At 41.0% G+C, this 15,649-nt stretch overlaps 1 protein-coding gene across 8 annotated transcripts in view; it reads right to left on the minus strand.

The window, feature by feature from the left end:
* NRG3 (neuregulin 3) overlaps positions 1-15,649 on the minus strand; it is a 1,004,506-nt gene that overhangs the window by 216,481 nt on the left and 772,376 nt on the right. For all 8 annotated transcript variants that reach the window (XM_087862978.1, XM_087862977.1, XM_087862976.1 and 5 more), the window contains exon 3: positions 6,723-6,796. In XM_087862978.1, coding sequence (XP_087719104.1) covers positions 6,723-6,796 — 74 coding nt within the window. The remainder of the gene's footprint in view (positions 1-6,722; positions 6,797-15,649) is intronic.

The following is a 15,649-nucleotide window of genomic DNA, read 5'->3' on the forward strand; positions in this document are numbered from 1 at the left end:
TGATAGCTGATGCTTTGTGCCCTCAAGAAACTTTTTCTTCTCCAACTAATTTATTAATGGAAATTTCCTTCCCAGGTCTACGCTCTACAACTTCCTCAAGTCCTTCCCATTCTAGTGTGAATGATCCTTATAAAGTTGGGCAGTGGGTAGCCTGTGTACGAAACCACAGCACCCCATGTGAAAAGCTCATTATAATACTCCCTCCTAGATAAGTCTTTCATGAGCAACCCAAATCTCTCCCCTTCACTTTACGTGAACTTTTATTGCCCACCTATTTTTATATTTCCTTAAGCTGTCTCGTCTTTTATGTGTGCGTGTGTGTTTGTACTTGTTTATATATTTTGTTCTTGCCTCTATGCAATTGAAAATATTGGAGGTCAGGTAATATGCCTCATGTTTTTTAATCCCTGGCAGTACCTGTCTCAGTGCCTTATACACTGTGTAGTTATAAAGGCAATAGTAATAGTTAAAATACAATCATAATGATAAAAATAGATAACATTTATTGAGCTCTCTTTATGTGCCAAGCACAAAGTTCTCTGAATGAATTATTTCATTTCATTCTAACAATAACTATATGTGTTAGAGACTATTTATATCTTATTTTATAAAGAAGAAAACCAGAACCCATCAAGGTCAGGCAACTTACCCCATCTCAAACTATCAGTAAGATTTTGAATGAGTGAAAAATCATTTCTCTCTCTTGTGAACATGACATCCTTTGCAGCCTACAATTCAATTTAAATAAACGCAGTTTACGAGACTATGACTTACTGATGGTAGGATCCTTAATTATTATTTGAACCCATAGCATGGTGCACTTCGATGTGCCTAATTATTTGGGGAATAAATAAGTGAACAAACAAAAGGATGTATTACATCAGCCATGCGCCTGACTTCTGAGCGGCTTGCAGGGACAGCCTGCTCTGTACTGAGGGTCATTTTCTCCTTTTAACCAGGATCCTTCTACCAGTAAAGAAACTGAGACCTAATGACACTATGATTTTCCCAAGGCCTGTGGCCATGGGATTAGAACCAAGACCCTTTAATTCCTAATCCAGAGCCCCTTTTGTTGCACTCCTCCATCTAACTGCTGACATCCAGAAAGCTTTTTTCTATGTTACATGAAATGCAGAAACGCAAGAATGCAGAGCATGAGTCTCTTTGGGAAAGTCCCAACTGATACTCTTCAAGGAAACCTCTTGCGTCTGCTTTGCCAACACCTGCCTGGGCTCCCGGGCGCCCCACTGGTAATCTGAGGAAGCTCTCAAGTTTCCTTCTTCCTCACTGTGTCCTGCACAGCAAAGGAGCATCACTCTGCCCTGAGCTGAATGGTTTGAGCATGGGTGAGTGATGACCCAATGGGCTTCCTGGTACACAGGGGAGGACTGTCTCCAACCTGATGAATTCATTGTCCCTACAAACCATTATGAATTGGGCTGTGTGGACTGGCTCACTGCCAGCACTTCCTCTAAGGCCAGAACCACATGCTATTGCAAATTTATTTTTTGGGTTCCCGAAGTGATTATTCCTGGGAAGTTGGAGGTCACATAAACCCAGTCTGGTGGGATGGGAAGTCTAAACCCACACCAGTTTTGCTGCTAGCATTCCTCTGAACCATGGCCAGACCAGGCTCCTGGCATCTCAGAGGGCACTCTAAGAGCAGAGCCTGGTTTCTAAGACCCGAAGAAACGAAAGTGTGAATGTAAATCACTACTGTAATAACTAGATTCGGCCTAAATGGAATTGCTTATGCTAAGCCCCACAATAGCAAATCAAAACTGAACCGTTTCTGTGCTGTGCTCTCCCAGAAAAGGAAGGCCAAGGTCAACCAATCCGTGCTTACTTGCTCAGCACAAGTTACCTGACCTGGCTCCAAGATTTCTCTTTGCTGCGTATAAGGAAAGTAACCCTGCTTTAACCAATCAGCAAACACCCAGTGTAATTTCCTATTTTTTTGGTCTATAAAAATCACTCACATCAGATCTTTTTTACCTGCTAGATTGGATGCTGCCCTATTCAAGAACTGCTGAATTTTTATTAGATCTGTAAATCATGGAAATTCTTCTTTGAACAGTTCATATGGACTGGATCCAAAAGTGCTCTTCTATCCTCCCTCGGTGGAGACTAGATGACTTTGCACACTTGTCACCCGCAGGCAGCCACGGGGACCCTGGGTGTTAGGCGATGAAGAAGAGAGGAGTTGCAGCTACGTTTGGGAATGGCTACCTTCAGCCCCAGGAGGAGCCTCACCGTGGATGGGCATCTTCTCCACCCACATCAGTCTTTGATTCTGTTCTGAATCCATTCTCTGGAGCAGCTCTCAGGCTTCCACTGGCCAACAATGACATGAGGATCTTGGTGATAACTCAGGTTGGCATATGCTCCTCAGAGAGGAGACCCAGAAAAATGTCCGCCTGAATCCTTGACCAGCTTATGATTCTTCAGTTCCATCTGGCTCTGCTTCAAGGCTGAAGACGGCACCCGACTGGGTGGATGCAGGAGGTTAGGAAGAGAAAACCGGATAGGAGCGTATAGGTGGGAAAGGGGACTGGTTCTGAAGCAATTAAATTAGAAATTGTCTAGAAGATGGTGGGGCTTCCCAGAAGTTGCCTGCTGCTATCCATGAGCAGGGCTGGCTGGCAGCAGCGGGAGGCGGGTCCTCCACAGTCAGTCATGCCTCTGGATCCTGACCAAAGTTTGATCCTCTTCCCATCTTCCTTCTGAACCCATGCTTACTATTCATCCTTGTGATCGGAATGTCGCTTCTGTGCACTGCATCCGTACGAAGGTTCGATTCACCTGACAGTTATATGCAGAAGGTATTTTTTTCAAAACTTGACGTCAAGACACTCTATAAGTCTGATCCGTGTATGTATACAGGTCTTCCTGAGTGGGGTTAACCACAGGTTCTTTGCAGGTAAAAAATGAGTTTTTGTAATAGCATGTCTAAGGACCTACCCTGGGGCATGTTGTAGACTCTGGTCATAGCAGCCATTGAGCCCTCTCATAGTGACATGCTGGCATTATTTCCCCAAATGCATGTAATATGAGGTTTTATTTATTTATTTATTTTAATTAACTGGAGAGATACACATTTCCGATCAACTCTGCCTTGCCTGGGGAGAAGAGACCGGCAGAGGCTTCTAACCCGCTGTTAATTGGGATTTCACTAAAATAGAGCAGGGATTTGGCAAATGGGGAGAGAGGGAGGAAGGAAGAATGGAGAGAAGAAAGGGGAGAGAGGAGGAAAAAGATGGCGGTTGTTGGAGGGAAGCTTATTTCCTGAGCACAGAGTCATTTGAGGGTATCATGTGCAGCAAATTAAACGATCCTTCAGCAAGAATTTTGACAAGAAAATTTCATTAGGGATTTAAATCTCTATGGAAGCTCAAGTTGCTGCATTAAGATATGAAAATTGTGCAAATATTGTTCCTTAGAATAATGTTTGCTGCAGGTCATTGAGTTTCAGTCAATGAAATTGAGAGTGATAAATGTCATAGTGGAAATAATGGGAGGAAGGAGGGGTGGGGGGAGGGAAGAGCCCAGCTGTCGAAGGCTCAGGCCCTGGAGTCATTTGGATCAGAAGTTAGACTCCAGCATTAACTAGCTGCGTGACCTTGAGCGAGTTTATTTAACATCTCTAAGGCCTCATTTCCTCATCTATAAAACGTGAGCAGTTGCCAAGAACTCTGCTGGACTGTGACTGTGAGGCTGTTATGAGATAATCCAGGTAAGGCCGCTTGGCATGGGGCCGGGCACAAGTGGGCTCTAAACACGTCTTAGTGTGATTATACTGATGAGTCACGGCGGTGGGCTAATGTTCGTCCGGCACTGACCTCTCGTCGGGCTGGGTGACAGGTGCCTCTAACAATCACTGGTGCCATTCTCTGGGTGAAAAGCCTGAGGCTCAGGGGCCAAGTGAATCCGCCAAGGTCACAGAGGTGGGAGTGCTTCCATCAGAATCATGCCCATGCTTATGTGTCCATGTGTTTTCTCCCTCACTAGACGGCGGGGCCCTCAGAGCCTAACCTCTGTGTGTCCCTTTGTACTAACAGAATCTGACCAGTTAGATGGTCCTTGGTGGATCCTCAGAAAATACGGTGTGGTGAATTCAGGACTGCATAAATAAATGGACGCACACATGCACAAATGGTGCTATCATGTTTTTCCCATGTATTATATTTTGTTATTTTTTTGAAGATTTTATTTATTTATTTGACAGAAAGAGAAAGAACACAAGCAGGGGGAGCAGTGGAGGGAGAGGGAGAAGCAGACTCCCTGCTGAGCAGGAATGGGGGGCTCCATCCCAGGACCCTGGGATGGTGACCTGAGCTGAACACAGGCTTCAACTAAGCCACCCAGGCACCCCTGCTTTTCCCATTTAAGCTCTGTCTCGGGGACTCAGCCATTGGGTTTCTCAATGCTTTATTTTTTAGTTTTTATTTCAAGGATTTCTGGAGCTCTGACTCTCATAATCTTATGCCATTTTACAGGAAAGGGGAAAAAGGGGGGAAAAATCCATATACTTCCACAACCCAAATACTAAAAGTTCCCTTTCAGCATTTCAGGATAGGTTTTATTTATTTATTTTTCTACCATTGGACCAAGGGATGTTCCTACTGCAATTTTATACGAAAATAATTTTCTATGTTGCTGTTTCATCTAGTAGGAATATTTCTTACAGGTATCATTTTAATGGTAATTTAATAGAACATTATAGATATACCATATGATGTTTTACTTAAGCATAGTTTTGCTGTTGGTTTTCAGCACGTGTCCATTTTTTCACCATTAGAAATACTGCTGCACTAAATATTTTTATGCATATAAGACCTAGGTTTTCAGGAGAATGACTGTGATTATGAGATTAGTTTTCTTTGAGGAGCACAGTCCTAATGGTGGGCCTCATCCTCAGTTTTGCAGAGATGGACTATGATATCTAAGTGGATGGCAAGGGCTTGATTAGATTGTCTAAAGAGAGATTATTTCATCTATTTCATACCATATGCAAGCCTTGCCCCCATGCCTTGCCCTCTATCCTATTGATAGATATCCCATGGCTATATATAACAAGTAAAAGGAAGGAGCGAAAGAAGGAAGAAAGGAAGGGGGGGGAAGGGAAGGAAGAAGCCTAAAGGGAAGAAATAGTGAAAAACTAGAAGAAAGGAAAGAGGAGAACAGAAGGGAAGTAAAGAGAAGAGGAAGAAAGAAGAGGGGAAATCAGAGGGAAACTAGGTACATCAGCCAAAATAAAAAAAAGAAGAAGAAGAAGAAGAAGAAGAAGAAGAAGAAGAAGAAGAAGAAGAAGAAGAAGAAGAAGAAGAAACAAGAAGAAACAAATTAGCAAACCCATTCATCCACGGACTTCGTAATATTCCAAATCCATGTGTCCAACACAACCATACGTTTGAGACATCTGCTTAGTGAGTGGCAAAATCTCAAGATGAAACAAATATAACACACTCTAGTAACTGTCCCCCATCAGGGTAATTCCTAGACACTAGTGTCTTGCAATTCAGAGAAAGAGATAATTCATGACTAGCTTGCTTGCTAAATTTTAGGAAACCTTCACTTTTCTCAAGGAGAGTAACATTTCAAGGAAATGGGTAGTTAAGATTGTATCGTAGCTCGTCTTGCCAAGATAAACACAATTAAATGAAATTAAACAGAACTTTTCCTTTTTAAAAGACTTTGCACTTCCTAAGGAAATGTAGGTGGAAATTCGGTGCCCGTGTTGGGAGGAGGATGAGGGGGATGAAAATATGCATTTTGAGAAGATGTTGAAAGATGGTTAGACAAGTTCATTATACGGCGGTGTCCTCACTCACAGCAGGACAAGTTCTGTCGTCAACACACAATATTTTGTTGAAGTTTGTCTTATGCGTGTTTGGTATTCAGAAAACCATAACATTGTCTTGGTGATTTGGAAATGCCTTTCATGATCCTCACTGAACTAAACTGCTGGTTCCATAAAAATCTCTTTTCCATAGTGGTGATTCAATTGTAGGAGAAGATTATTTACAAATATGGCAAAAAAATTCACATTTGAATAGAATTGGTCAGATCAGTATCAAATCTTACCTTTTACTTCATATAGAAACAACAAACTAAGGGCTAGCAATATTTCTTAGTGGCAAATTGTCTTCTTTCATGAATGAAAAAAAGAATTTGCCAACAGTCCAAGAATCAGTGATATGCAAATAGTGTTGCTAAAAATGGGGTTTTTACAGTTTGAGAACTTCTTATGTAATTTTATATGCCTATTTTCTTGCTTTAGCAAGTACGGTAAAGGTTAATAGGTTTAAAATTAACACAGTTCCAAGCAAAGGGTAAGAAACAATATGAAACTGTAGTTTCCATACATTCTGTTAGATCAATAATGAGCTCTGTTCTGTTTCTATTTCCTGGCTTTCGTAATCGGTGGCGGTGGGAGCCTGAAAGCTAAGGGAGCAGGGTTTGCTGGAGTTTCCAGTGTAGGTCAGCGGCGGAGCTGAATCTGGAGACCAGGTCCCATCTCGGGAGAAGAGCAGACCTAGACTTAGACCAAGTTAGTTCTGAGCGAGAGCTTTGAACGTTAACGCCTGTCACCAGCTTCCGCCCTTGGCAGCATTCAGAGACAAACGACCGAAATACAGGCTTCAGCTGAGCTAGCAACCGTTGCTCAGAGTAAGCACTGCTTACATATTGCGTTAGAGAAAGAAGAAAAATGCTTGACCTACTTGGATCCGATAAGATGGAATCAGTTTTCGGCAGAAATTGATCACAACGGACTCCTTGGTAGCCTTCTTTGCACCTGAGAAAAGGGGATAAATGACAAACATACGCATGTGGTTGTGAAAGATTTCAACAAGCAAAATAGCCATCAATTACACAAATGTGAGAACAGTACATTCATGCTTTCGCTTTGTTTCAGTCTTCTAACACTGGCAGATGGATCTGAGTCTATTTATGCGCAGAAAACCCAGCACAGCTTTGCTTTTTTATAGTTTTAGATGGAATACCTAATGAGCAAATTGAATAGCATTTTACGATGGCCCTCGTAGCAACGTGAGTAATAGTTATCTTCAGATTATAATTCTGCATGCAGGTATATGCAGGTCCTTTCTTGATGCAATGCACTAGTCTCCAAAAGGCTGCAAATGCCCTTTTGGAAGCATATTTTAAGGGTCATTTTGCTAATAAAAAATCATTTTCTGATGTAAGTGATCAAATCTTAATCAGATTTTGGCTACTGTTTATCTTCTTCGCGTTTTATTAGTTTGTTCACTTGCTAATTTCTCTCTCTCTCTCTCTCTTTTTTTTTAATGTAGCTATTCTTCAAGTCAGCATCGCCTAACTGCTTGGCCAGAAATAACAGCATTTATTTTAGATCTGCTAAGATCTGAAAGGCATCTATGTCTACATGCAAGGTCTCTGTGCATTTCCTCTAAACTCATATTTTTCCCTCCTCGTTTTTCTCTTTTATAGTCACAAACATGTGCAAAGCGCCTGCTCTCTGGAAAGGCATCGTACAAGGCAACTTTCCAGAGGCAGGTGCCGTTTGGAGGCCAGGAATGTGCCTGGAAGCACCCGCGATGAGGCATGTCACCTCAGCCCTGCCAGTCTCCTGTCGAGTCTTCACAAAGCTCGCTCAATCAGGGCTGCTTGGCCACCTCACACAGCATCAGCTCATCAGCTGGCAGGTCAAGGAACAAATGTGGCCGATGCCCCCACGCCTGTCTCTGTAAGCGGAGAGGTGGCACTGACTGGTCCGCTGGAAGCTTAATCTGTCATGCTCGAGTTAAGCAGGGAAGCATCCATTGTCGCTTGTGGGATGAATCTGTCCTACTTACAGAGGAGGAAATTGTGCTGCCGGCATAAAAATCAGATTTAAAAAACAATCCTCTGGTTGTTAGAAATCTATGAAATTGACAAAAGAATTCAAAGAGACCGTTCTGCCAGAGACGAGAGCTGTGAATTCTGTCTTTAGAATAAGCTTTGTTTTTTGGGTGTAATAAAGCATTAGATAAGGTCTATTGCAGTGGGAGCAGCAACTGAAGGGCAGAGAGGTAATTTTACTGGCTTTCATTTGGAGCCAAATTGGAAGCCAGGTAATCGGGCAGGCTCTCTTTTGCACCTTCTTAAGCCTGGCACTCTGGAGTCTATCTGGCAATTTTCCTCGTTGACTAAGAACAAAGACTCCTGATATATGGATGCCCCAGACACCCAACGGGCTATTGAAAGAGTTTGTTTGAGCAGCCACATATTTTCATAACTTTATTTATTTATTTATTTATTTATTTATTTATTTATCGCACTTGAAATAAAGCAGGCATATCACTCGGCCTGTAATGGTAGGAAGTCAGAAAATACTTAGGACCAAAGCACATTTGTGATGAAAAAAAAAAAAATTCCTGCTCTCCAAGAGCTGCCCTACTGCCGTTAGTGTGCCTTTATTCAGAATTACCAGAACCACAGTGCTTCAATCTTCATTTCCCCATAAACGATGAGTTATGGGCTGGGTGTGGGCTACGACGCGTATTCACTTTTTTGGAGGTTTTATTTCCAACGTATGTGGGAGATCTGAAGCACACTTTACTCTTTTCCTCTTTGCATCTTCATTTAATATGAAAATGGTATCCTAGGGAGATGCCTGCTTTTAAGGGAAAGTGCTTTTTTGTTTTGTTTTGTTTTGCTTTGCTTTTTAAGGGGTTCTTCGTTACTTACAATGCATTATTCCATTTGTGTGTGGTAGGGAAACTATGGAAAGATGTTTGACATTTTTCTAGCCTTAAACTGATTTTCTGTGGGTGTGAGCCCACTCTGAAGTGCTCGGGCCTCATGGGGTATCTGGAAGACAGCCCCGCAAGGGCCTTCAATGCTGCCTTCATCCCTGCGTGCTGCAGATAGGCAATGCTGCTGCTGCTGGAGCAGCCCAAGCCAGGCTAGGAAACCCGCCAGAGGCTGTGTGACTGGCTGCATAGCCAGTCCTGCTCCTTTGTTAAGGAGGCAGTGTCTCTGCTAATTGGTTGCTGGGTTTTAAGAATGACACATTAAAATTCCCATTTAAAAATCACACATATGTCACCTTGATAAGTTCAGACCCATCCAAATGTGAAGACCGAATGGGCCAGTAGGTAATGCCAATGCAGTGGACTGAATTCATGACGATATTGAAGACATAAAGCAAAGCAAAAAAAAAAAAAAAATGTCAAGATGCACATCTATTGCATGGATGGAGTTTGGCAGGATTTCTGACAGTGTAACAAGCACTTTTTGAAGAAATATCATGGTATGTTTATTTTGGTTTTGGTTAGTCTTGGGAGGATTTTGAGACTGTTTCTGTTCATTTTTTTAAGATGTTTGCTTTTTGAAGGATACAGGTATAAGCAAAACAGAAATCCATATAATAAAAAGGTCTTTTTTCATCTAAGATAGCATGACAGAATTTATAAAATCTTGAAAATATGTGTATAATCTAATGATAAATATTTTTTAAAAAGCACAAATCTTCACTAGGTTAATATTCTATTTCTTTTCCTATTCTGCATTGCTTTCAAATCTCCATTCAATTCATTCAGTTCCTGTTCTATGAATTTCTTTATCCCTTAGAAACATCCTATCACAGTGATCATATTAAAAATTCCAATATTCCCTGGTGTTTTTCCAGGTAAGTTTTGATTCTACAGCTGAACGGCGTAGGAGCAGGGAGCAGACTCACAACAGAAAATACAGCCAAGGTTGACAAATAGTTATGTAAAGAAAATGGGAGAATTATTATCAACAGTGAAACAACCATAGAACACACTCAGTCTGCAAGAGCTAAGACATTTTACCTTGAAAAAAAGATTAGTCTTAAATTTTGTATTTATCTACTCTGGTGAAGGAGCTGTCACCTCTGAAACGAGTAAGTTCTTGATCATGATGTTTGCATTGTTTATTTCCAAATTTAAAAGGCAATAGGGAAGGACACAGTTGAGGAGACAATGTCCAAAGCAAGGCAGGGCAGGTAAGAGGTTGAAGGGAGACTGTGTTAGGGTAACCGTGGATAAGAAAGCTCAGGCTGGCAATGAAGTAGGGGGAAGAGCTTGGAGACTGAGCCCAGTATCTCTCTGCTGGTGAGCCTCAGGGAGAATCACAAACCAGGGCCCTGACCGTCTCCAGGGATAGGGCCCCTTGTGTAGTTTCAAATGCAAGCATCTCCTTTTCTACTTTTTATATCCTTCCAGCTTGGCCCTCGCCACCCCTACCCCCCCATCTTACTTGTTCAGCTCTATCTAAAATAACAAGCTCTCCCTTCTATTCATCTTACCTCTTCTTTATTATCCCTGAGAAAAAGCCCAGTTTTAGTGAAAAGTTTTAAAGAGTAATTGTTGGGCGAAAGAGAAGAGAATACTGGCAAAGATGAGAAAATACAACATGTATGATTGTCAGCGGGATTTCAATACTTGCTTTGTCTGGTGTGGTAAAGAAGTGGTCAACACATCACCCAGCCTGGATGTGAACGACCCAAAGGAAGAGACTTGTAAAATAGTCCATCACGTGCTGATGTTCCCACAGAAATCCCACTGCTAACTTCAGACCATTCCCATCTCCTCTCTTATAATACGTTATGCCAGTTGATTTCTTTGAACCCATTTCTTGAATAACGACTACACTAGTGCTAATCCTATTAGTGACTTTGAGTGAAAATTAAAGAACTCTCACTTGTGACCAACAGCCTCCCTACATTTCCAGATTATTCTTCCATCTCCCCTCTTCCTTTTGTTAGAAAAACAAAACAGGGGTGCCTGGGTGGCACAGCGGTTAAGCGTCTGCCTTCAGCTCAGGGCGTGATCCCGGCGTTGTGGGATCGAGCCCCACATCAGGCTCCTCTGCTATGAGCCTGCTTCTTCCTCTCCCACTCCCCCTGCTTGTGTTCCCTCTCTCACTGGCTGTCTCTATCTCTGTCAAATAAATAAATAAAATCTTAAAAAAAAAAAAAAAAAAGAAAAACAAAACAAAATAACACAAAAACAACCTGAAAACTCTTCCACGGAGGGGATTGTACTAGCCTTAGTCTTCATTGGTTGATTTTCTGGTCATTTACTCATGAATGGAAGGTGTCATCCTTGCTTCACTGCACTGTTCTCCATTCCTACTCTGTCTTCATTGTCAGGGTATTGATTACGCACACAGATCGCCCAGCCAATACACGGTCTCTAAGCACATGTCTTCCTCTTGTTTATCATAATGACTCACAGTGTTGAGTTTCAAGTTTCACTTCTCTGCTTAGTATTTGCATAGATGTACTTTACGTAAATCATTTAACATTCCTGTTTCCCAGTCTCAACCCAAATAAAACGCGAGTGATACCAGGAAGGAGAAAAATGAGCAAGCACACATAGTTGATATCCTACACGTGCATTTTGGCCATTTTTATGACTACAGGCCGTATACCTGCCATATCTGCAGAGATGCATTTGACATAATTTATAGAGAGAAATGCGTGAAGGATAGAAACCTGTTCAAATGTTTGCTTCAATCCCTGGGTAGAGCCTGGTCTCTGCATTCACTTTAGAGAAAGTATACATGCTTTCTTATTGGAAACTTGATTTTAGACATAAAATTTGAACTAGCAGAAATCAATTAACTTCACAAGAGAAAAGGCGGAAAACTGTGTGGGTTGTTTCCTGCCTGTATCAACTTATATTCACACACACACAAAAATGACAATTACTCTTTGATGTTACAGGAAAGTAGACATTTTGTCAGTGATATACAAGTCTGCCAATTTTAAGGAGCCTATTAAACGCTGATTTGAGAAAAGAACAACCCCTCCAGGTATTCTTCTCTATCTCCTGCCAATTCTCTTCAGCCTCAATGTCAGACCTTGGTTGGGGAAAACGGAAAGATCATCAAGCATTTAAACTTTCCATTTTAGAGGCAGGCTGGTTTGGAACACTGCCTGGTTGTAAATCCAGGATCAACCATTTGCTGGCTATTTAGGCTTTTGTGCCTCCTTTCCTTCACCTGTAAAATGGAGGTAATAATAGTAGCTTTCACCTAGAATTACTATTAAGAATAAATTATATAATACTGGTGGTTCATGGCGAGCACTCAATAAATGTTAGTTTTTTTTTAATATTCTTTGGATTTGAAATCATCATCACAGCTTTTCAAGGGGGGAAACAGATTCCCAAGGTTAAGTATCTGATTCCCACATCTCACATCAGTAAGTATTTGAACTAGAAGCAAACTCAACTGGGGAGGACTTTAAAGTCCTCACTTGATCCTTGGTACTTGCTGACATTCTTCACGGAAAATCAGAGGAATTTCCATTGTTGATAGAAAAACAATACATAAATCATTATATGCCCAGCTACTTTTCCCAAGATTAGTATTTGAATATATGGCCCAAATATCATGAACTGAAGCCATAATTAACAGTAAGAATTAAAGACCTAGGTTTGTAAGTTATTATTCAATCTCCAAACGCTCTAAAGCAAACCACGTCACAGAAACTAGTCACTGATTTAAAGGGAAACTTCCTGAGCTTCATGTTAATTTAAAAGGTAATCACTGGGGCGCCTGGCTGGCTCAGTCACGTAAGCATAGGACTCTTGATTTTGACTCAGGTCATGACCTCAGGATCCTGGGATCCAGCTCCACTCTCAGGCTTCCTGCTCAGCACAGAATCTGCTTGTCCCTCTCCTTTCCTCCTTGCACTCTCTTCTCACTCTCAAATAAATAAATAAAAATAGAGGTTTTTTTTAAATAAATGAATGAATGAATGAATGGCAGGTAATCACCACCTATGGATGGGAAAACTCTTCAGGGGCACTACTATTAAAGATTGATAATGACATCTCTTGATTTCAGACTAATTCTTGATTTTAGTCCTCAGTTAAAAATCAAAACCAAAACCAATACAAACAAAAACACAGAGAATGGAGTTCAGCAGGGCAAGTGCATTGCCCAGCATTGAAGAGATGCGGAGGACAGGGGCTAGAATTCCCCAACGGGTCTCCATCTGAGAATGCAAATGGGTGTTGGATGGACCAAGAACCTTTCTAGCTAAGGGTCTGCAGCCTCAAGTTATTAATGGCGTTAGAGCACATTGCCTTCCCTGCCAATCACTGCTGAAGCTGAGATCTAGGTCTGGCTATGGAGAATATTGTGAAACTGGTTAGTGTAAGCTTTCTTTAGCTGACTTTAAATTTAATTAAGTGCTCTTATTTAAAAGGAGCACTAATTAAGACAGCAAGATATTTAAGTTAACCAACTGGAATTAAAATTACCTACAGATTGGCTGTAGGTACAGCCTTTCCAAAATCATTTCAACGATAACTGGAAGAATTTGAAATTGCATTATTTTAAACTGCAAACCGCCTTCAAACTTCATGAAAGTTCTCCAATGTGTTATCGATAGCTTTCAAAAATATCAGAAATTGCATGGCTGAGGCAACTGTGGCTTAAAATGTCATTCATCTTACAAGTATGGCGTTTCTTGCTAATGAAGTTGTACCTGCGATCTTAGGAAAGCATAGAGATTTATTTTTGAAAATTTCCCTTTAGCAAAGTTTGAATTCTAAAGTAGATGGAGGCCAATTATTTCATCATCATAAGACTGCTATGATTTCAGAAGTGAATCTGAAAGCATCTGTTCAAAACCAGGAGGCATGCTGCATTCTGTTAATATTTGGGCCCTAAAGACAGAAATGAAAAGAATGATGGAAAGTCTGAGAAGTTAAAAAAATATATAACAAATAGGTGCTCACTCAAATGCGAGCTTTTCTCGACCATATGTAGAGTATCAAGGACTTCTTTAAGCACACACTCCATTGGCCAAATCACTATCAGAGAGACAGCAACTCATTTATATCAAGTCATTCTACTCCCACATATGGCAATTCATTTTTTTGGACAATCGGTGGCTGAGAAGTTCATTCTAAATTAATGCTTTGGTCCTTATAGAGATTTCTGCCCCTATCTGGTCAAGAGCTTCACTTCAGGCTTACTACGTCATTGATAAAATTAAAACACATAACAAAGCACGAGTGTGTTACATAGGTTAGGGTGTATAGCAATATTACCCAAAGCAGCTATGTGGGCTGAAAAAGTCATTCTATCTAGTTTAGCTTTGCTTTTACTGCATCTGAAATAAACCATAATCTCTTTTTAGGCTAAGAAGGTAAATAAAGGAGTAAGATATGGGCATTCTTGCAGAAAAACTTTATATTTCACTGTCATATTGGAGGTATTGAAATACTAATTGCCTTTCTCAAGAACGAAAGGATTAGGGGGTAATAAGGACAGGGGGAGGATAGATGGAGCTTTACCTCATCAATCCAAATTGATTGAGAAAATGCTACGTTACTAATTTACTAATTTACTAATTTTAACTTCGTTAAAATGCTACGTTACTAATAATCCTAGCACACACAAAATCTGTTTTGACAAATGTGAGATTCTAGTTTTCAAGGGTGATAGCCTGTTATGGTGGAAGAGGCATGTCCTTTGGATGAAGAATGACCCCCAAGTCTGCCACACAGAAGTGTGACAGAGGTCTGAGACTGACCTGTCTGAGGTCTCAGGTGCTCATCTCTGTTCTAATTTAGTGCATGCTCCGTGCCTGTGTGCACACACTCAGACATGCAGGCACAGACACGTCACCCCTATTCCTTAAAAATATGTCTAATAATCAGAAATTTTAGGCAGACGATTTAGGTTCTAACATAAAAATCAGCAGAGAATCAGACTCTCTTCCCCCACTTTCCTAGTTAATTGAAAACTCCCATGACTGCCTTTGATATTTTCTAGCCAGGAGTGGACCAGGATTTATTGTCAATCGACTCCCTATGATTCCTCTTTATTATGTTCACTACGATGTTCTAAGATTGAGAAGTTAGCCAATCACAGACTTTCTCTGATGCTTAAGGTCTAACATCAGCAGATTCCTTCACTTGTCTCTACTTGCTTGGAATTAGAAGAGCAATTGACTCACGTGTCCAGACTAGTCAACGGAAGAAAGGTAATAACCATCCTTGTCCTCTCCCAATTCAGCAAGAAATATAAAACTCAGCCAGAATAAAACATTTAATGTTGCCATCAGTCGACTTGGGCTGCCATAATAAAGTATCACAGACTGGGTGGCTCCAACAACAAAAAATTACTCTCTCCCAGTCTGGAGTGCAGAATTGCAAGATCACGGTGCCAGCAAGGTTCGTGTCTGGTGAGGGCTCTCTCACTGGGTTGCAGATGGTCACCTTCTCACTGTGTCCTCACACAGTGGACAGAAAGAGCTCAATGCCTCACTCTCTCTTCCTCTTCTTGAATTTTGATAAACAATGCTTTATCTAAGTGGGTCACATATGTAATATTGGGGATACGCTCATAGTAAGAATGTATTCATTCTTTACTCAAACTTCAAATTTAACTGGGTGTCCTGTATTTTATTCTCTAGATCTGGCAATCGTAACTGTACGAGAGTAAAAGAATGTGAATAATAACAGATGTAAGAACCATCAGTAAGAACACCTCGATGAAAGTTAATGTGTAATAATTTTGCAATAACTATATCCTGTTGTGATAAATTTAGCAATCTCTTGTTTTAAGGATAAGGAGCCTGGGCACATTGTATTTACTTCTACCAACCGTACAAGGGACATAATGAGCTCACAGAGTC

The sequence above is a fragment of the Ursus americanus genome, chromosome 6, assembly GCF_024610735.1.
Source record: "Ursus americanus isolate L20-20 chromosome 6, mUrsAme1.1.p, whole genome shotgun sequence".
Taxonomy (NCBI): Eukaryota; Metazoa; Chordata; class Mammalia; order Carnivora; family Ursidae; genus Ursus; species Ursus americanus.